The following is a 22058-nucleotide window of genomic DNA, read 5'->3' as shown; positions in this document are numbered from 1 at the left end:
TTGTATTTGGGAAAAATTTGCCTTATGTATACATCTCTAAAAAATTCGAGCTATGGCAATGCTGATAGAAAAATAAAAAGATAGTATTCTTGGGAGAAAAAACTAATGTGCAAAAAAGAAAAATGTCCACATTGGTAAGGGATTAATAAAAAGATGGCAACGTAGGGTGCAGAGGAAGAAAATTATTGCTATGACTTGCCTTATGCAAATCCAAGTGTCACCACTCATTTTGTGCACTCAATTGCTACAATGAACTACATTGCTACACTATGCTTTCAACAATATCCTTTCAAGTGAGACTACCGGGAAAAACCTTAAAGGAACCTCTCATCTGACTCATGCAACATGAACTACATGCAGCATGAATAAGTCCGGCTGTGCTATTGTAGCCTTGTATGTTATATTCTGAAACACAGTGGGATTTCAGAGAAAACATACTTTGAAATTCTGGACTATACCTCGCCCGACTAGTCCAAAGCTGGTCCCTGGCAACATTTCTCCGTCCCACTTCCCTAGACTGGCAGTCTTCCTACCATGTGTATTGATAAGGAGAGACCTGTGTCTCTAAGGGACAAGGGCAAGGTGAAGCTTCCGGGGATTGTCCGTGAACTAGTGAGCCAGGACATATAGTCCCTGACTGGATTTCAAGGTATGTTTTCTTTGAAATGTGTTTCAGAGTAAAACATACATGGCTCCAATAACCCAGTCAGACCTTTGTTCTTGTTGCTTGTGGTTCGGAAAGCATGAATCAGATGACAGATTCCTTTTAATATTAAAAAATAAGCATCTTTCAAACAATGAACCATCACTGTAAATGTTTTTTTCAATCATATTAAACTCTCTGCATGCCCTAATTAAATAAAACAACAATAAACAAATGAAGCTGTTATTAACTGTGGTGGAATAATTCTGGAGCACTCACCATAGTAAAATCCCATCCCTTAGTGATGTGAAGAGGCTGTTGTTGGAAGGGTCCATAGGCAGGAGATGCGCAACATGAGGGTCATCTTTTAACGCTTTATTAATCCAGTTAACAAACGCCACCTTCTCCTCATCTGAAAGAAGTCATACAGGTAATTACTGGGAGAGGGTAATAATATGGAGCAGAGGCCCATTATGCAATAACCCTGTGTCACAGGAGCCTGACAAGGTGTGATTATCCAGATCATTTAGTATGGGACACAAGCAGCTTCCGTGTTGTACTCTCACCTGAGTAGGAATGTTGTGTTCCCTGACTGGAGATAGAAGACGTCCCACCTATTGCCGTTATGCCCATTCTTTTGTTAATTGATTTTCGGAAGGTCCGGCACACATCTTTACTTTTCAGGTCTTGGAATAACTATTACAGGAGGAGACAATGTGACATATTATACATAGTGGAGAAGTGAGAATAAAGTTTTCTGATAAAAAAAAAAAATCTTGGGCACTAATTCAGAACTAGAGAATATGTCTTACTTCTGTTATTTATCTTCTATAATTTATACAACCCCTGGCAAAAATTATGGAATCACCTGGCTCTGAGGATGTTCATTCAGTTGTTTAATTTTTATTTATGGAATCCACCTTTAAATTTTCATTCCCAAAACTAATACCTGCATCAAATAAGATCTGCTCGTTAGTCTGCATCTAAAAAGGAGTGATCACATCTTGGAGACCTGTTGCACCAAGTGGATTGACATGAATCATGGCTCCAACACGAGAGATGTTAATTAAAACAAAGGAGAACATTATCAAACTCTTAAACTCTTAAAAGAGGGTAAATCATCACGCAATGTTGCAAAAAATGTTGGTTGTTCTCAGTCAGCTGTGTTTAAAATATGGACCAAATACAAACAACATGGGAAGGTTGTTAAAGGCAAACATACTGGTAGACCAAGGAAGACATCATAGCATCAAGACATGAAACTTAAAGCAATAAGTCTCCAAAACAGGAAATGTACAACAAAACAAATGAGGAACGAATGGGAGGAAACTTGAGTCAATGTCTGTGACCAAACTGAAAGAAATCGCCTAAAGGAAATGGGATTTACATGCAGAAAAGCTAAACAATAAAAAGATGACTGCCTGAAGAGAACATGTAAATTTCCACAGTCATTGATGATATGGGGCTGCATGTCAGGTAAAGGCACTGGGGAAATGTCTGTCATTACATCTTCAATAAATGCCCAAGTTTACATTGAAATTTTGGACACTTTTCTTTTCCCATCAGTTGAAAGGATGTTTGGGGATGCTATTATTTATCAGGATGATAATGCATCCTGCCATAGAGCAAAACTGTGAAAACATTCCTTGAAAGAAGAAACATAAGGTCATTATCAAGGCCTGCAAATAGTCTGGATCTCAATCCAACTGAAAATCTTTGGTGGAAGTTGAAGAAAATGGTCCATGACAAGGTGCCAACCTGCAAAGCTGATCTGGTAAAAGCAATCAGAGAAGGTTGGTGCCAGATTGATGAAGAGTACTGTTTGTCACTCATTAAGTCCATGCCTCAGAGACTGCAAGCTGTTATAAAAGCCAGAGGGGGTGCAACAAAATACTAGTGATGTATTGGAGTGTTCTTTTGTTTGTTTGTTTTTCATGATTCCATAATTTTTTCCTCATAATTAAGTGATTCCATAATTTTTCCCCCCGTTTGGTCTTGAAAAGTAACCGTTACTGGCTAGCACATTATGTTTTCATAATTTTTTTTAGTGTTTCTTAAAGCCAGAAAGTTGACATTTGAAATGTCTTTAGTTTTGTGCCATGTCTGTGATCTGCTTTTCTTAAACAAAAGTAAACAACTGAATGAACATCCTCAGAGCCAGATGATTCCATATTTTTTGCCAGGGGTTGTACAACTCGTTTACTGCTGGAAATATCCATACACATTGTGCTAACAGGGAATGCTCCTGAGGCATACATTAAAGTGATACATAGGTCCCTATTCACTGGACAGACACCAACAGAGTGTCCTTTGGTAGAAATATGTACAACTGACATTCCCAGATAATTGATAAACCAGCGACTTCGGTTTAAAGGGTTTATCTGGACAACACCTTCTCAACAGCTAAATTGCCATATGATAAAAGTACACATCCACTGTGATGAAATACTAAAATGCTGCAGCCAATTGGTGATCACATGATCGCCGGCAGATACAGTGCTAACATTGGAGGAATGGCGGCAGTCCGGGAAGTAAGTACAAGTGCTTCTCAATTAATTAGAATATCATCAAAAAGTTAATTTATTTCAGTAATTCAATACAAAAAGGGAAACACATTATTTAGAGTCATTACACACACAGTGATCTATTTCAAGTGCCTATTTCTGTTAATGTTGATGATTATGGCTTACAGCCAATGAAAACCCAAAAGTCGTCATCTCAGAAAATTAAAATATTTTACAAGACCAACTGAAAAAATTATTGTTAACTCAGAAATGTTGGCTTACTGAAAAGTCTGTACAGTAAATGCACTCAGTACTTGGTCGGGGCTCCTTTTGCATGAATTACTGCATCAATGCGGAGTGGCATGGAGGCGATCAGCCTGTGGCACTTCTGAGGTGTTTTGGAAGCCCAAGTTGCTTTGATAGCAGCGTTCAGCTCATCTGCATTGTTGGGCATGTCTCTCATCTTCTACTTGACAATACCCCATAGATTCTCTATGAGGTTTAGGTCAGGCGAGTTTGATGGCCAATCAAGCATAGTGATATTGTGGTTATTAAACCAGGTATTGGTACTTTTGGCTGTGTGGATAGGTGCCAAGTCCTACTGGAAAATTAAATTTTCATCTCCATAAAGCTTGTCGGCAGAGGGAAGCATGAAGTGCTTTAAAATGTCCTGGTAAACGGCTGCGCTGACTTTGGTCTTGATAAAACACAGTGGAGCTACACCAGCAGATGACATGGCTCCCCAAACCATCACTGATTGTAGAAACTTCCCACTAGACCTCAAGCAGCTTGGATTGTGGCCTCTCCACTCTTCCTCAAGACTCTGGGACCTTGATTTCCAAAAGAAATGCAAAATTTACTTTCATCTGAAAACAACCACTGAGAACAGACCAGTTCTTTTTCTACTTGGCCCAGGTAAGATGCTCCTGGCATTGTCTATTGGTCATGAGTGGCTTGACACAAGGAATGTGACAGATGTAGCCCATGTCCTGGATACGCCTGTGTGTGGTGGCTCTTGAAGCAGACTCCAGCAGCAGCCCACTCCTTGTAAATCTCCCCCAAATTTTGGAATGTCCTTTTCTTAACAATCCTTTCAAGACTGTGATTATCCCGGTTGCTTGTGCACCTTTTTCTACCACACTTTTTCCTTATACTCAGCTTCCCAATAATATGCTTGGATACAGCACTCTGTGAATAGCCAGCTTCTTTAGCAATGACCTTTTTTGGCTTACCCTCCTTGTGGAGTGTGTCAATGACTGCCTTCGGGACATCTCTCAAGTCAGCAGTCTTCCCCATGATTGTGTAGCCTACTGAACAAGCCTAATGGATCATTTTAAATGCTTAGGAAGCCTTTGCAGGTGTTTTGTTGTAATTATTTTAATTTTCTGAGCTAATGACTTTTGGATTTTTTCATTGGCTGTAAGCCATTAACAGAAATAAACACTTGAAATAGATCCATCTGTGTGTAATGACTCTATATAATATATGTGTTTCACTTTTTGTATTGCATAACTGAAGTAAATTAACTTTTTGAAAATATTCTAATTTATTGAGAAGCACTTGTATATGCTCCCTTCATTTTATTCTAGCCCGTTTAGTTCTTGAGGAGAGATTTTCCAGCCTGTTTAAATATATAAAAACACATTTTTAATAGACATTCATTAATAGAATTACATTTTAATAAACATTCAATAACAGATCACAAAGTAGGACAGCCTGCTGGTTATGTTTTATCTAAAGGTGCATTTACACCTTATGTTTTATCTAAAGGTGCATTTACACTGCACAATTCTAATCAGGTTGTTAATCATCTAATAAACCAGCAAAATGATCATTCACCAGTTCAAATTATCTTCTGGTTTGCCCAAAAGATCATCATTCTTGGCAACACATCGTAAAAGGAACTTATGCTGCCCAGAACAATGGCAGCCCATCTGTTCAGAACGATCTCTTACAGACTGGAAATCAGTATACAAATAGTTAATCGGCAGTTGTTTAGTGACGCCAGTTGGATGATATAGACAGCCCATAAAGAGATAACCGCTCCACTGTAAAATTCATCTTCCTGGAAGTCTGAAAGACTCTAAGGGGTGCTTCACACACAGCGAGCTCGCTGCCGAGATCGCTGCTGAGTCACGCTTTTTGTGACGCAGCAGTGACCTCATTAGCGATCTCGCTGTGTGTGACACTGAGCAGCGATCTGGCCCCTGCTGCGAGATCGCTGCTCGTTACACACAGCCCTGGTTCGTTTTCTTCAAAGCCGCTCTCCCGCTGTGACACACAGATCGCTGTGTGTAACAGCGAGAGAGCGACAAATGAAGCGAGCAGGGAGCAGGAGCCGGCGTCTGGCAGCTGAGGTAAGCTTGTAACCAAGATAAACATCGGGTAACCAAGGTGGTTACCCGATATTTACCTTAGTTACCAGCCTCCGCAGCTCTCACGCTGCCTGTGCTGCCGGCTCCGGCTCTCTGCACATGTAGCTGCTGTACACATCGGGTTAATTAACCCGATGTGTACAGCAGCTAGGAGAGCAAGGAGCCAGCGCTCAGTGTGCGCGGCTCCCTGCTCTCTGCACATGTAGCTGCTGTACACATCGGGTTAATTAACCCGATGTGTACTGTAGCTATGGTAGGAGAGCAAGGAGCCAGCGCTCAGTGTGCGCGGCTCCCTGCTCCCTGCACACACAGCTGTGCGCTGGTAACTAATGTAAACATCGGGTAACCATACCCGATGTTTACCTTAGTTACCAGTCTCCGCAGCTTCCAGACGGCAGCTCCGTGCAAGCGCAGCGTCGCTTGCACGTCGCTGCTGGCTGGGGGCTGTTCACTGGTCGCTGGTGAGATCTGCCTGTTTGACAGCTCACCAGCGACCATGTAGCGATGCAGCAGCGATCCTGACCAGGTCAGATCGCTGGTCGGATCGCTGCTGCATCGCTAAGTGTGAAGGTACCCTAAAGGCCCAGTCACACAGAACGACTTACCAGCGATCCCGAAAACGATGCGACCTGATAGGGATCGCAGGTAAGATGTCACACACTCAGATCTTACCAGCGATGCAGGAACAATACAGGTCGCAGTAGCGATCTGTATAACGATCTCAGCAGTCACTGTGACCCTGTCACACAGTGTCAAACATAGCGATGTGTCCTGCCCAGCAAGACATCGCCTTTGAAGAAAATGGCCTGGACCATTCTGCAATGACTAGAGATCTCACAGCAGGGGCCTGATCGGTGGTAGGTGTCACACATAACGAGATCGCTAACGGGATCACTACTGCGTCACGGAAACCGCGACTCAGCTGCGATCTCGCTAGCGATCTCGTTATGTGTGAAGGTACCTTAAAGTTCAGAAATGATGAACTTGATACTTTTGATCTTATCTACTCGTAATTTTGCTAAGAAGCATATAAACAATAAATACTTTACATGTACATTAAACCACTCTGAAAGATTTTACATCTGTACCAAAGGCACCCTGCGGACCAGAGATGAGTGTGAAGGCACAGATATACCAAATTGTTGTGTTACACCACTCAATCACAGGACAAGAGGATCTGGACTTTTCTTCTCCTTCCTACCCCTTGTAGGACAGAAGGACTGTCAGCATTGTTTGCTTAGCTTAACTTGTTATACAAAGTCTGAAACCTGGGGTAAGGTCAGCAGTCCACATGCGCCCCTTATTAGCTGCACAGGAAAGAGCTATATAATCTTCATACATGATGTTAAAGGGAAGCGGTCAGGTGCAATATGCACTCAGAACCACGAACAGTTCTGGGTGATATTTCTAATCCCTGCCTAACTGTCCTGGCAGATACTAGCACACATGAAGAGATCTTTAGAAAAATTGTTTCTAAAGATCCTTTATGATATGCTAATGAGGCCTGTGACTAGTCACAAAGGCGTTATATCCCCTGACTAGTTCGCCCCCTTAGCATGTTATCACACTCACAAGGGTGTGCTAACATGCTATTCAAAGCCAATTGCCCAGCATCATCAGCGGTGACGAGCGTACCGGTGTCCGTTGTCACCGCCTCTCAGACACTGGGTTTAGGCTCAGTGTGCATGATCAGAAGTCCCTGTGGGTGTGCTAACATGTTAAAAGGGAAAACTAGTCAGGGGATATAATGCCCTTGTGACTAGTCCCTTGCTTCATTAGCATATCATAAAGGATCTTTAGAAATACTTTATTCTAAAGACCTCTTTATGTATGCTAGTTATTTTTTCACCACTTAAATAAAAAAAAATAATAAATGTTTAGTATCTGTGTAATCCTACTGACGTGGAGAATCATAATGCCAGATCAGTTTTACTTTATAGTGAATATAGTAAATAATAAAAAAACATTGTGCAGCTGCAAATTGTTTGCAATTTCAATGCACTTGGAATTTTTTTCCCACTTTCCAGTGCATTACATGATAATATGAATGGTGTCTTTCAAAAGTACAACCCGACCCACAAAAAAAGGCCGTGGTATGGCAATGCGGACGGGAAAATTGTGGAGGAGTTAATTCTGTTCAATTTTAATGTTTTTATATTATCACTATTATTATTTTTATTATATTAATTTTATTGCTTAATATTGAACAGAATAAAGAATGATGATTTGCTGCTACTGCGAATACATGTTATGATAGGGCTTATCAGAACAAACATGTCTTCTTACCAGTAGCAGCTAATCAAACCCATATAATTTATTGCTTTTATAAAGTTTATAAATCATATGATCCAGTTATTCAGTCTTAACTATAATAAACAAAGACGTACCTTGATCGGCTTTGATCCTTACTATGATTTCTCCTATGGTCTCTATCCTTGCCATGATCTCTGACAATCCTACTTTTTTTTCTCCTTCTCTTTGTCTTGTTCCAATTTTCTCTCTTCTCTTTCCCTTAGTTCTATAATGTCATGTGCATGCCTTGCCTATGTCTAAGGGTCAGGCATCACAGGTCACGTTCACACTGCAAGACTGCACTGCTGGGTTGCATTTGATCTTACATCTCTTGACTTTCCGTGTCGACGGGCCAAACAGAAGAGGCAAAGGGACAGCTATAGCCCTCAAGGCCGCAGTCTTCCCAGGTCTGACATAAGGTATTATTCATGTATTGTCTTTGTTTATTAAAAGAGTTGTCCACTACTAGAACAACCTGATTCCATGTGTTTTCCCCAGGTAAAATAAAAAAGCCTATACTCACCTTCTAGGCCATTGCGGTTCCAGTAGTGTCCGGTCTCGTGCTGGGCTTACGTGGGGTTAAGTCACACAAGCTATGCATCCAATCAACACCGGCTCTGTCTCTGTTCCTAGTACTGGACAACCCCTTTAAATTACGACTTGCAGACTACTCACCAAAACAAACTCCTCAAAATCTATCTTCCCATCTTTATTGCGGTCAGCTGCTGCAAATACTTTCTCAATAATCTCCCGCACTCGGTAGCCAGGCAGGGGGAGGTTGGCTTCTTTAAACAAATCTTGTAATTCATAGTCATTAATGAATCCACTATTGTCAGCATCTGCAAGAAGAAAAGACTCGGTTGTATTAGTGCTAATAATGACATTAAATAAAACCAAAGCACCAAACAACACATTGTAGTAAAAAGAATTTACAAAAAAGGAAAAAGACACAAAGTGTAAAAAGGATAAAAAGAATGGGGGCCAAATAAAGGGAAAGGATCTGATTAAATATTGCCCTTTATTTCCAACTAATAGTTGCTGACAATTCTGAAAAGTTAAACATATCTATTTGATTACATAGTTTCCATTCTTAGCTTATACTACTATTATAAAACAAAACGTGCAATTTGCTTTGTAACCTTTGCCCCTTAGAGCCATATACTCAATCAACTTCAGAAGGTTGCCAGGTAGAATAGGATACAATCTGGTTAACAGAATGGAAAACATAATAAGCTTTAAATGAGAATAAAATAAATTAAAATACAAAAATCTATATTATTTATTTAAAAAAGTGATCTATTCTACCCTATTAATGGGGTTGTCCACTATTGGATAACCCAGCTTTGGCTAGTGCTCATCAATATCCCGAGGGTGGATGTCCTCTGTGATGAAATTGTAGTGACTGCTCATTGGCCACAGCCTGCGTGTGACATAACAATGTCACGTCACCGCCAGGAACAATAGAGCAGATATCGCAGGAGCGGCTGCGGGAGCGGAGTACACACTGCTTTCATTGTTTATGGGATCCAGAATTGATTAAACTGGCATTGTCTAGTAGTGCACAACAACTTTAAGCTACATGTACAAACTCTCATTTATTGTTCTTCCAAAAACTGTATTGGAATATGGGGGCATGGGACCTGAGTTCTCATAATATGTGGTGCACTTAGAGCTTTGGTAAGCAAACATGTACAATTGTAATCAAAATGATTTACCCCCTCAGTGCAAAATAGGGGGGTAAACAGCAGAAAGCTAGACTTTCTGCTGTTTGCAATAAACCATTTATAATTTATACAAGAACAATAAATTTGGCTTAATACAACTTATGTAACAAATGGTTTCCCCAAATTCAACACAAAAGGCCACTTTTAATGACTATTCAATTGTTCAACCCCTTCATGATAAGTGTCTTTACTACTGAGTAGAGCTTCTTTGGCTGTTATGACCAGATGCAAATTTGTTGCATAGTCAGACACTAGTTTCTGGCAGCGCTCCTAAGGAATTGTAACCCATTCTACATAAGTTACATTGTAATAGTCTTGGGTTTCCATGCTGCAACCGCCTTCTTCAAATCGCACCAAACAGGGACAATGTCAGCATCCAGCGCACCTGGGCAAGTGCCGTGGCCCTGGACAGCCAGGGGGACTCACGGTCACTATCTTTCCTGTGGCACCCTGGCAGATTTCCAGTGACCACAGACAGTGCTCCGGCCGGGGCAGACACACTTTGTTGGCTGCCAGCCCTTTAAACTGGTCGAGCATGACCCCACAGCGTTCACTGTAGCAAGACAGAATGGACCCCAAAAATTGTTACCCAGTTTCTTCTGAGTGTGCTGATATCCCACACGTGATCAGAAACCTCTGTTTGGACAAATGGCTCATTTCTTAAGAGAAGGAGTAATATTTGAATTTTGGAATACAAATTTGACTGTAATAGGTTGTGGGCACCATATCGCATTTGCAGAGTCCCTAAGGTACCTAAACAGCAAAAACCCCTACAACTGCCCACATTGTGGAAACTAGACCCCTCAAGGATTTCAGGGGTATAGTGAACATTTTGAACCCACAGGTACTTCACATAATTTTCTAACATAAATCAAAATTTTCATTTTTTTTTTGTTGCTTTAGTACCAAATTGCTCACTTTTACAAGAGCTAACACCAAAACGTTGGCCCCAAGTTTGTTATCCAATTTCTTATGAACGCAGGGATATCCCATATGTGGCCAAAAACCTCTGTTTGGACAGGAGGGCTCGGAGTGGAAGGAACAATATGTGAATTTTGGAAAGGAAACTTGGCTGAAATAGATTGCAGACACCATGTTGCATTTGCAGGGCCCCTAAAAGGTACCTAAACAGCAGAAACCCACCCATATGTGACCCTATTTTGTAAACTAGACACATAAAGGAATTTATATAGGGGTGTTGAGCATTTTCAACCCACAGTTGTTTCACATAACTTTTTCAAATGTAGATGTGAAAAGGTAAGTTACATTTTGGGCTAAAATAACATTTTAGAGGAAAAGTGCCATTTTGACAATGGATAATAGGAGAACACGGACCCCATAATTTGTTACGCAATTTCTTCCAAACACTGTGATACTCCATACATGGTCAAAAACTAATGTTTGGGTACATGGTAGGGAACAGAAAGTGAACAGCACTATTTGATTTTTGGAAAGCAAATGTGGAGAAGGTGTTACACTTGCTGAACCGATGATATGCCAAAAATGTAAAAACACCCACATATGATGCCAATTGGAAAACTAAACCATATAATGCATTCATTTATTGGTGTGGTGAGTATTTTTAGCCCACAAATTACAAAGAATTTTATTAGACTGGGCTGTGAAAGCGAAAAACATAGGGTTTTTCCTTTAAAATGTTACTTTAGCCTCAAAATTTAAATTCACACAAAGGGTAACAGGAGAAATTGGACAGGACAATTTGTTATGCAATTTTAACAAATGTGACAGTACCCCATATGTTGTTGTATACTACTATTTGCGTAGATGGCGGGGATCGGATGGGAAGGGGTGTAACTTGGTATTTAGAATGCAGATTCACAAGTGACCCTATATTGGAAACTTCACTGTGTAAGTCAAGTGCAGGGTGGGTGTGGCACCCCTGAGGCTTCAGTCGCCACAGAGTATTGCAGCTCATTTAAGCTGCGGTATTCACCTCGAGGTAAGGAGGGAGTTAATCACCGGTGTTTCACATTCACACTTAACATATAGCTTAGGAGCCTTCTCACCAGGAAGCTGGACTAGGGTAGGCAGGGAGGTGGCCATCATGAAGCATGGGAATGTCCCGGTCACTAGGACAACCACCTGGGGGGCGGTTCCACTTGGGATAGAAATAGGAGCACACTCACACAATCACTAGTCAGTCTAACCGGGACACCAGTTCTGGGACACGACACCTTCATTACTTTCTTCTCTCCTCTGGATGGGGCCTGCGACTTGGAGCGGAGAAATCAGCTAGGTCTCTAACAGTAGGAAGGGCAACTCTGAAAAGGGACTTTCTTCTTCTTTCAAACACCGGTGACTTCTTCTAACTTACCTGGGGTCGATGGAGCCGACCACAGTGGGTGACCAGCACTATCCGGGCGAGCAGCACAAAGAGTGAGTAAAAACACCTGGAATAGCAGCCACTGACTCGGACTCTTATTACCGGCACCGCCGCCCCGCGCATCGGTGCCAAATGCCATCACTACTCCCCTCATCATCCACCCCGGGGCCCGCTCCACCAGCGGGGAGTGATACCATCTGTGACTGCTACTACCATCCACCCCGGAGGACAGCGACAGCAGCGGAAGCTAAATCTCTGGCCGAATACCACAGGTGGCATCACGACATTCATCCTACTACTACCCCATCATCTTTACTCCTTATTGGTGTACACCTTGGGGCACAAAGCCAGGCAGGCCACCGCGACATCCCAGATCATCACACCAGCCCAGTGACGAGTAACTTCGGTACGAGACACCCCGTGGCTGACAAACCTCTGCCCCCTGGGTGCTACATGGGCTCCCCAGTATACAGCAAAACCACGCACAAGAAAAGGGACTTTAGGCAGCTGGATTGATAAATGATTGGCTTACTTTACCAAAACAGAAAAATATGCATAAAACAGAAAGAATAGAACAATATATTTACAAGGCCAAAGGCCGACAACCCTGTGCTGCGCCATCTGTAATGGCGATTTATGCCGCCTTCTCACCAACCTTTATCTAACCATCTAAACAGTCACCTAATACCTGGTGATCCCTCTGGGAAGCAGGAGTAATTGTGTGTGTGTGTGTGTGTGTGTGTGTGTGTGTGTGTGTGCGAACACACCCTACCAGTGGTGCAGCACAAGCGCTTACAACTTATCTACCTAAACATAAACAAATCCCATAAACACCCTGAATACCCTTAATTGCTGAAGCCGCACAGAGAAGGCAGATAGTAAAATTGGGAAGACAAACCACACAGCTCAGCAACACAGTCCTGGAAATCTTCTAGAGCAACAGTCAATGCAAACATGTGGCCCTGTCTCTCTAACCCCTTCAGCCCCCGGGCACTTTCCGTTTTTGTTTTTTGCTCCTTTTCTTCCGAGAGCCGTAACTTTTTTATTATTCCATCAATCTTGCCATATGAGGGCTTGTTTTTTGCGGGACGAGTTGTACTTTTAAATGAAACCATAGGTTTTACCATATATTGTACTGGAAAACAGCAAAAAAATTCCAAGTGTGGAAAAACTGCAAAAAAAGTGTGATGGCACAATAGTTTTTGGGATGTTTTATTCACCGTATTCACTATATGGTAAAACTGATGTGTTGTTGTGATGCCTGTGTATAGGTTTACTTGTATACAAGTAAACGTGTATAGGTTTACTTGTATCTAAGGGGTTAAAAAAATTCACAAGTTTGTCCAATAAAGGTGGCGTACGTTTTGTGCCATTTTCCGAAACACGTAGCGTTCTCATTTTTCGGGATCTATGGCTCAGTGGCAGCTTATTTTTTGCGTCTCGAGCTAACATTTTTAATGGTACCATTTTTGCGCAGATGCTACGTTTTGATTGCCTGTTATTGCATTTTGCGTAAAACATGCGGCGACCAAAAAACGTAATTTTGGCGTTTGGTAAACGGCGTAGTGGCAAAAAAATTCCAATCAGATTAATTGATTTTATATTTTGATAGATCGGGCATTTCTGAACGCGGCGATACCAAATATGTGTATATTTATTTATTTTTTAACCCTTTAATTTTCAATGGGGTGAAAGGGGGGTGATTTGAACTTTTAGGTTTTTTGTTTTTTTTTTATTTTTTAAAACTTTTTTTTTACTTTTTTTTTATTTTACTAGTCCCCCTAGGGGGCAATAGCGATCAGCAATCCGATCGCTGTTATCTATCTGCTGATCACAGCTATACAGCTGTAAACAGCAGATTCAGTCACTTCCCGTTTCCCTCTGCTCCGTGCCGAGGAAAATCGAAAGTGAAACTTCGTAGCTGCAGACGTCATCACATGACCCTGTGCTACGATGGCAACCACCGAACGTCACGTGATCACTCACGTGACTTCCAGTGGGGGCGGCGGTAAGTAAAAAACATGGCCGCGTGCATATAGATCTCGCTGCCAGACTTTGGCAGCGAGATTTAAGGGGTTAAATGTTGCGAGTGGAAGCGATTCCACTCGCAACATACAGGCACACGTCAGCTGTTGAAAACAGCTGATATGTGTGACGACCGTCACCGCCTGCCCGCGGCAGGGGGCGGGGCTTAACGGGACACGATCCTTGACGGATAGATCCGTCCAAGGTCGTGAAGGGGTTAAGCTTTTAAATGTAACTGTAAACTGACACAGCAGAGTGGGCAAGTCTTACTGTGTGTATATATAGCCAGCCTAACCAGAACAGATAGGTGTTTTGGGACCAAAACATAAAGTGTAGCGTGCACGCAGACCTGGGCCCAGCCTACCGTATCCGGGAACTATTGTGTCCAGTTGCCATGACCAGAGACTTGGAGATCCTCTCATGGTGACCAGTATAGCCAGCAACTGAAGAATGGTGATCTCCAGCACAGGTAGCTGCTAACACGCATCGCGGTTCTCCTCGCTAAACTCAAACACAAATCTTTTCCCAAGTCACTTAAGTGTTTCTGTGGCACCTCCTTTCTGTTACTCACACCTCTCACTTTCCCTTCAGCTCATACACAGCACCTCCTCAGGTCTCTCAGTCCACAGCCGAAGTCTGTTGAGATGTTGCTATAGTAAACAAACAGTCAAATGCAGATGCAAAACAGCGGCCTCTTGTGGCTGGTCAGTAAAAATGCATACAATGAAAAGTAAAGCATTTCACAGTGGGTAAAGGTCATTATTACACTCTCACCCTCTCATAAGTGCATAAGGAATTCATCTAGGGGTATCGAATAAGCTGATTGCATACGGGAGATTTACAGGATCTGTTGGTGACACCAGCTCTTAAAAATTATGTATTACTCCCACAGGGGTGTGATAGCATGGAAAGAGGGCCGACTAGTCTGGGGAACTAATGCCTCTGTGACTATTCAAGTTATTATTATTATTTTTATTATTGTTTATTTATAGAGCACCATTGATTCCATGGTGCTGTACATGAGGGGGTTACATACAGAATACATATACAAGTTACAATAGACAGACTAGCACAGAGGGAAGAGGGCCCTGCCCTTGCGGGCTTACATCCTAAAGGATTTTGGGGAGGAGACAGTAGGTGGGGTGTAGGTTGGGCGGCAGCTCCGCACGGTGGTGGGTCGGCAGCTCCGCACGGTGGTGGGTCGGCAGCTCCGCACGGTGGTGGGTCGGCAGCTCCGCACGGTGGTGGGGCGGCAGCTCCGCACGGTGGTGGGGCGGCAGCTCCGCACGGTGTTGGGGCGGCAGCTCCGCACGGTGGTGGGGCGGCAGCTCCGCACGGTGGTGGGGCGGCAGCTCCGCACGATGGTGGGGCAGTGGCGTCATTGTAGATTATAGGCATTTCTGAACAGATGAGTTTTCAGGGTCCGTTCCTAATTAGTATAGGAACAGTAAAGATGGTAATAATAGCAAACTTTCGAGACTACTCAGGTCTCTTCATCAGACATGGTATAACACAAAATCTGAAGAGTCACATATTTATACACAACAGGACATAGAATAGAGAAGTAAATAAGACAAGTTATGTGAAGCAGAACTATCAGTATGTCAAGGGGACAATCAGTTTCGGCAGTAAATATTGGAGCAGATCATAGATAAGGAGTGTGAAAGTTTTATTGTCCTATTATTGGGGTCAGGTTCAGAGCTGTGATGCCCCCAGATGTTCTGAGGAGCACATTCCTTAATTGATGTAAAAAGACATAAATCCACGTGACACATTCATTCCTGCTCTGAATGTTTCAAAGGTCATCATAAGTTTGTACTTTCATAGTCTCCTATCTTTCTGGGATTTGAAATTTCCTTTCAATACCAGCAATTTTATGTTCATGATGCAGTGGTCTGGGTTACAAAAATGTTGGGCCACAGGTAGATCTATCCTTTTTTCTTAAATTGTGTGGCAATGAGAATGCATCCCTGTCCTGAGCTGTTGTCCTGTCTCCCCTACATACAGACCCCCAGTTGGACATTTGGTACATATAATTAAGTACACCACATTGGTTGTGGTGCAGCTGAAGGTACCTGGGATCTTGTAGTTTTGATGTGATCTGGGAATCTTTATCTTGTCCGTTGTCAATATAAATGGACAAGTCTTACATTTTTTCTGGTTGCAGGGAAATGTTCCTGTTGTTGTAGGAGAGGCCAGGGAGCATCTAACAATGATGCTTCTTAGATTCGGGGGCTGTCTATAACACAGAAGTGGGGGGGTCTGGAAAAATATTTTCCGTGCAGCTCCTCTTAACACCTCCAGATTTGGATTCTAGGTGATCACAAGAGGTACCCAGTTGTTTTCTTCTTGTAATCTGGTTTTCAATTGTTCTTGGGTGGTTGCCTTGATTCAAAAAGGTCTTTCTGAGGCCCTCAAGGTGATTGTCTCTATCTGGAGAGTTGGAACATATCAGATTGTACCTGATGGCCTTACCGTACACTATAGAGTTTTTTATGTTTTTTATGTCTGTTGGATGAAAACTGTCCCATTTCAGGTATGTTGGACGGTCAATTGGCTTCTGGTACAGGGATGACTCTATTTCATTGTTCTGTAGCTTGATAATGGTGTTCAAAAAGTTGATTTCAGTGCAGGAGTACTTGAGTGTTAAGTTGATGGTGGAATGAAACTGATTAAATTGGAGTCTGACCCTACACACAGGGCCGTATTTGGGGTTTTTGCTGCCCTAGGCACTGTCAGTGGTGGCGCCCCCTTCTGATCAGTCAGATTACGGGTATGTGCACACAGCATTTTTTTTTTTTTTTTTTCAGACAGATCCGCCCTATAACCCGCCCAAAAAACCCAAACTCTAAATATTAAAGAAATGAACTCATACACTGCAGTGTAAAATGACTTGCTGTCCATATGTTCAGTCTTTGGAGTTTTTTTAAGCGCGTCAGGTTTCCTCAGACATGAAGCGGCTGACAGTGACCGGTCCATTATATGGCGCCTGCTGCTTGGATGCCGCTTACTAGTTGTGACCGGCCATTATATGGCGGCTTCTGCTTGGATGCCGCTTACTAGTTCATTTAAAAAAATAAATAAAATCCAGTAGCTAAAAGATGTTGGAAAAAACAACCAAGAAGCCACAGCAAAAAAAATAAATATTTGCTTCAGGATAAAATGATGACTGTCCTAAAGTGTTTTCTGTCTGAATAATTCCGGGGGTTCACAGACCACTACAAGACGTGTGCACATTCCCTGATAGAGCCCAGAGCCTTCAGATAGTAGTTAAGACCTCCATACACATTAACCTAAAGTTGTCTAAACCCGCCAATATCGACAGGTTCTGCTGATAGCCCAATGTGAACAGGGGCTCTCAATTCTGATTGTCAGGGGAATAAGGATCCAGAATGTCCAATTACGGAGTGTAGATCCTATTATCCTCTAAATGATAAGCTGCTGTCGGAGATGTCCAGCAGCGGCTCTAATAAAGAACACAGAAACACTTGGCAGAATGAGTGCTCCTGTATATGGGAGAGCCGAGCAAGATAGCTGCCGGCCTAAAAATCAGACTATAGTGTATGGGGGCTTTAGTCTATTACTTATTCGGCTGACAGACATGCAGATAGCTGTATTTTTAGTCCAGCACACTGACCCTATGTTTTAGGATCAAGACTGATAAGGTAAAGATTACAACAGCCACATGACTATCACCAGAACCACCATCAGTACAGTAATACATAACTAAAACCACACTGCATACTAAAATACGTAAGCAAAACCACAGTTAGTACAGTAATACATCAACAGAACTACTGTCAATACAGTAATATCACCAAAACCACCCTAAACACAATAATACATCACCAAACCCACCCTGAAGACAATACATCGCCAAAACCACCATCAGTACATGAATATATTGCCAACTTCACACAGCAATCAAGTGCAGTGTCAGGTTAGACCCATATACATCTATGTATTGCATTAACGTACAACTCTCAGTATGTCCTTAACAATGGTAAAGAGATGCTGGTAGTTGTTACCAGCCATCATTAGACTGTGGACCATATAAGAACCACAATACTGATTAGTCCCAGGCAGTAGACTTAAGTTTTGGATGAGATCTTATAGGTTTAGGTCCATTAATTCTGAGGAGATTAGTAGGGCAGAGGTGGGCTCAGTAGGGAGAAGGGGCATCATGGGGTGGGACTTGAGATCCCCACCAATTGCTCAAAAGACCTCTTAAGTGCACAGCTCAGGAGACAGGACTATGAAATTTTACTCCTGGAATCCATTCTGTCTGCATGTTCTGGTTCTGGGAAACACTCGGGGCCACGGTAGTCGGACCCCCAGCGATTGGAAAGTTATTCCCCATCCCAAGGATAGGGGGTAAGTTCCCAATGTGAGAAAACCCCTTTAAAAGCAGCATTCACACTGCAGCCAAAGATGGGAAACTGATTTATCTAAACAGTGTCCATCACCCGATGCACGAGCAAAACACTTTCATTCGTCAGGTGAGATGATTTTTAAGCTGACTTAAAGGGAATCTGTCACCCCAAAATGACACCTAGACTGCGGAAATATTTATATGGGGGACATGATCTGTGGAGAAATAATCCCACCCATATATAGTTCAGCTTAAAAGGAACTTGTCACGACCTTTAATATTAAACTGCTCCATTGTCTTGTTAGTCAGAAAATGTGCATCACTTAACGTTGCGTCACTAAAAAGAGGGGGGGCAGTTTAAAATTGAAAACGGGTGTAACAGGTTCCCTTTAATGTTCACTGAAAAAGCCACATTTGATATGAAAATGAGGACATTTCTGCGCAGCCTAAGCCTGGTGCACCATTACCACCTAATATAGGAAAATACCAGCCAGGCCTTTGTCTTGATTAATAGTGATCCATTGGTGAGAGTGAGCACCGTAACACCAGATCTCCTGACTGCACCGCACCCAACACTGCGGCACACTCCAAGCGTCAGTGCAGGTGTGCACACAACACAGGAGGAGCACAGCGGCACACGCCAAGCGTCAGTGCGGGTGTGCACACAACACAGAAGGAGCACAGCGGCACACTCCAAGCGTCAGTGCATGTGTGCATCCAACACAGGAGGAGCACAGCGGCACACTCCAAGCGTCAGTGCGGGTGTGCACACAACACAGGAGGAGCACAGTGAGGAGGGGGACACGGCGCTGTGATGTGCTGTCTGCTCACTTCAACAACCTTCCTCATTGAATCGGCAGTCAAATACAGGCAGCAACCAATTGTCAGAACGTACCTGCATCACATTGCATGCACACCCACGCGGACACTGCAGTCACATTGCAGGCGCACCCACGCGGACACTGCAGTTACATTGCAGGCGCACCCACGCGGACACTGCAGTCACATTGCAGGCGCACCCACGCGGACACTGCAGTCACATTGCAGGCGCACCCACGCGGACACTGCAGTCACATTGCAGGCGCACCCACGCGGACACTGCAGTCACATTACAGGCGCACCCACGCGGACACTGCAGTCACATTGCAGGCGCACCCACGCGGACACTGCAGTCACATTGCATGCGGACACTGCAGTCACACTGCAGACGCACCCACGCGGACACTGCAGTCACACTGCAGGCGCACCCACGCGGACACTGCAGTCACACTGCAGGCGCACCCACACTGACACTTGGAGTGCTACTCTGCTCCTCCAGTGTCAGGACACGTGCAGAAATGCTAAGTGATTTTAGACAGCACTGACTCACCTAAGGATGAGGGACTGTCTTTAATATGCAAATAGGACGGTGCACATCTGCACCAAGACATCGGCCGCACCAGGGGGGACAGAACAGTCTTCATATATATAATAAAATATTAAGTTAAAACTGTACATGCCAGAGCGACGTCCCCTATATAAATGTGTCTGCAGATTAATTGGCATTTTGGGAGTAAAAGTAAAATGTCATCGCTCTTAGCAACACATTGTCCTGCGTCTCCCAAGACTTCCCTCTTATTTGGTCTGCTGCAGCAAACACTGCAATGGTGCCCGTATAGGGAATCTAATATATCGTATAGACCTGGCTCACTAGATATATTCGGGTGCTCTGAAGAAACAAACAAACTGTAATCCAAATAGATCTCCGGCACTCCAATGAAAGAAAGAAAACAATGTCTGGGTATCTTTGATGTTTTTTATTGTGAAAATAGTCTTATCTCTGTCTCAACGTTTCGGTCACACTTCGACCTTTATCGAGAGAATTTATCAGACTAAGCAATAAGGGAATCAATGTATGAATAGTACCAAAAAGGAGCGATGTAGGTCACCACTTAAATGGAGAGAGAATGGTTGGTACGTGTGAGCAAATCTGTAAAAAGCAGTGGAGAGAACAACTACTCGTATAGGAGTCCTTGCAGCAGCCAGCCACAACTCCTACTGGACGCAGGTCCCCTATGCTTCCTATGGGTCAATTTGACCGTTTCATTTCCAAGTAACCCTTTGGGAATAGCCTACCGCACAGGGCATTGTCCTCACACAAGTTATTCCACTTTGAGTCCGCAATGAATATAGGACACTGGTACTGGCAATCAGGATAACTCCTGCTACTCCAACACTACCTTTAGCAAGGACTCCTATACGAGTAGTTGTTCTCTCCACTGCTTTTTACAGATTTGCTCACACGTACCAACCATTCTCTCTCCATTTAAGTGGTGACCTACATCGCTCCTTTTTGGTACTATTCATACATTGATTCCCTTATTGCTTAGTCTGATAAATTCTCTCGATAAAGGTCGAAGTGTGACCGAAACGTTGAGACAGAGATAAGACTATTTTCACAATAAAAAACATCAAAGATACCCAGACATTGTTTTCTTTCTTTCATTGGCGTGCCGGAGATCTATTTGGATTACGTATAGGGAATCTGTCACCAGGTTTTTCTCCCCCATCTGAGAGCAGCTTAATGTAGAGACAGAGCCCCTGATTCCAGCAATGTGTCACTTACTGAGCTGTTTGCTGTCATTTTCTCTGCTGCAGATCTCGCAGTTATACAAAGCTCATGAATATGCTGGACTACCTGCAGCACACCAAGTAGTCCTGTAATGATAACTACTGCTGATTAAACAGTGATGTTATCAAAACTACACTAAGCAGCCCAGTAAGTGACAACACTGGAATCAGGATCTCTGCCCCTACATTATGCTGCTGTCAAATTAGGTGGCAAAAACCTGGTGACAGACTCATAATTCTCACTAAAGAGTAACCACCCTAAGTAAGCCCAAGACTGTGCCCAAGAATAAATAACTGCCCATCACTGAGCTCACAGCACAAAGAATGACCCCACACCTTGTCACTTACAGCATACAGCCTCCACATTCTCTCCTATAACATTTCCACTACACTGCCCCCTCAAATGAAAACCCCCCACTGTCCTCCCCACTGAATTATACCCTCCAGACCTTCCTCACTTATGAACTATGACCTCCACTGTCCCCACCTCTCCATGCAGCCCCCACTTCACTGTCCCCCTCATGATGTCTCCACTCTATAATGAGCCTTATGCTTCGCATTCTGTATACCCAGCCCTTCCAGGCTCCTAACTGAGCGCTCCCCATGCTGCCCCTTCTCCATATCAAGCCCCCACCATACCAAGCCCACCATGGTTCCCCTTCCATACAGAGTACCCCCCATGCTTTCCCATTCTCCATACCATGCCCCCCCGTGCTACCCCATTCTCCATACCATGCCTCTCATTCTCCATACTGTAACTCCCATTCGCTATACCGTCCACCACCCTCCCTCATTCCCCCCCCCATTTTCCCATTCTGCTCCATCCCCCATGCTGCGCCCCCACATCATGCTCCATCCCCATGTTGCGCCCCCACATCCTCCATGTTGCGCCCCCACGTCATGCTTCATCCCCCCCCATCCTCCATGTTGCGCCCCCACGTCATGCTTCATCCCCCCCATCCTCCATGTTGCGCCCCCACATCATGCTTCATACCCCCCATCCTCCATGCTGCGCCCCCACATCATGCTTCATCCCCCCATCCTCCATGCTGCGCCCCCACATCATGCTTCATCCCCCCCATCCTCCATGTTGCGCCCCCACATCATGCTTCACCCCCCCATCCTCCATGCTGCGCCCCCACATCATGCTGCATCCCCCCCATCCTCCA

The 22058-nt window shown here is 43.6% G+C and overlaps 1 protein-coding gene across 4 annotated transcripts in view; it reads right to left on the bottom strand.

Annotated features, from left to right (window-relative positions):
- Positions 1-22058, bottom strand: part of PLS1 (plastin 1) — a 179094-nt gene that overhangs the window by 53727 nt on the left and 103309 nt on the right. For 3 of the 4 annotated variants that reach the window (XM_075338598.1, XM_075338597.1, XM_075338600.1), the window contains exons 3-5: positions 8490-8653; positions 1210-1339; positions 923-1055 (exon numbers count right to left, since the gene is read on the bottom strand). In XM_075338598.1, coding sequence (XP_075194713.1) covers positions 923-1055; positions 1210-1339; positions 8490-8653 — 427 coding nt within the window. Of the gene's footprint in view, positions 1-922; positions 1056-1209; positions 1340-8489; positions 8654-14271; positions 14340-22058 lie in introns of those variants that run through there. The other variant, XM_075338599.1, reaches the window with a different exon arrangement.

Source organism: Anomaloglossus baeobatrachus, chromosome 3, assembly GCF_048569485.1.
Source record: "Anomaloglossus baeobatrachus isolate aAnoBae1 chromosome 3, aAnoBae1.hap1, whole genome shotgun sequence".
Taxonomy (NCBI): domain Eukaryota; kingdom Metazoa; phylum Chordata; class Amphibia; order Anura; family Aromobatidae; genus Anomaloglossus; species Anomaloglossus baeobatrachus.
The sequence above is the reverse complement of the archived record's forward strand: the minus strand, read 5'-3'. Positions and strand labels throughout refer to the sequence as shown.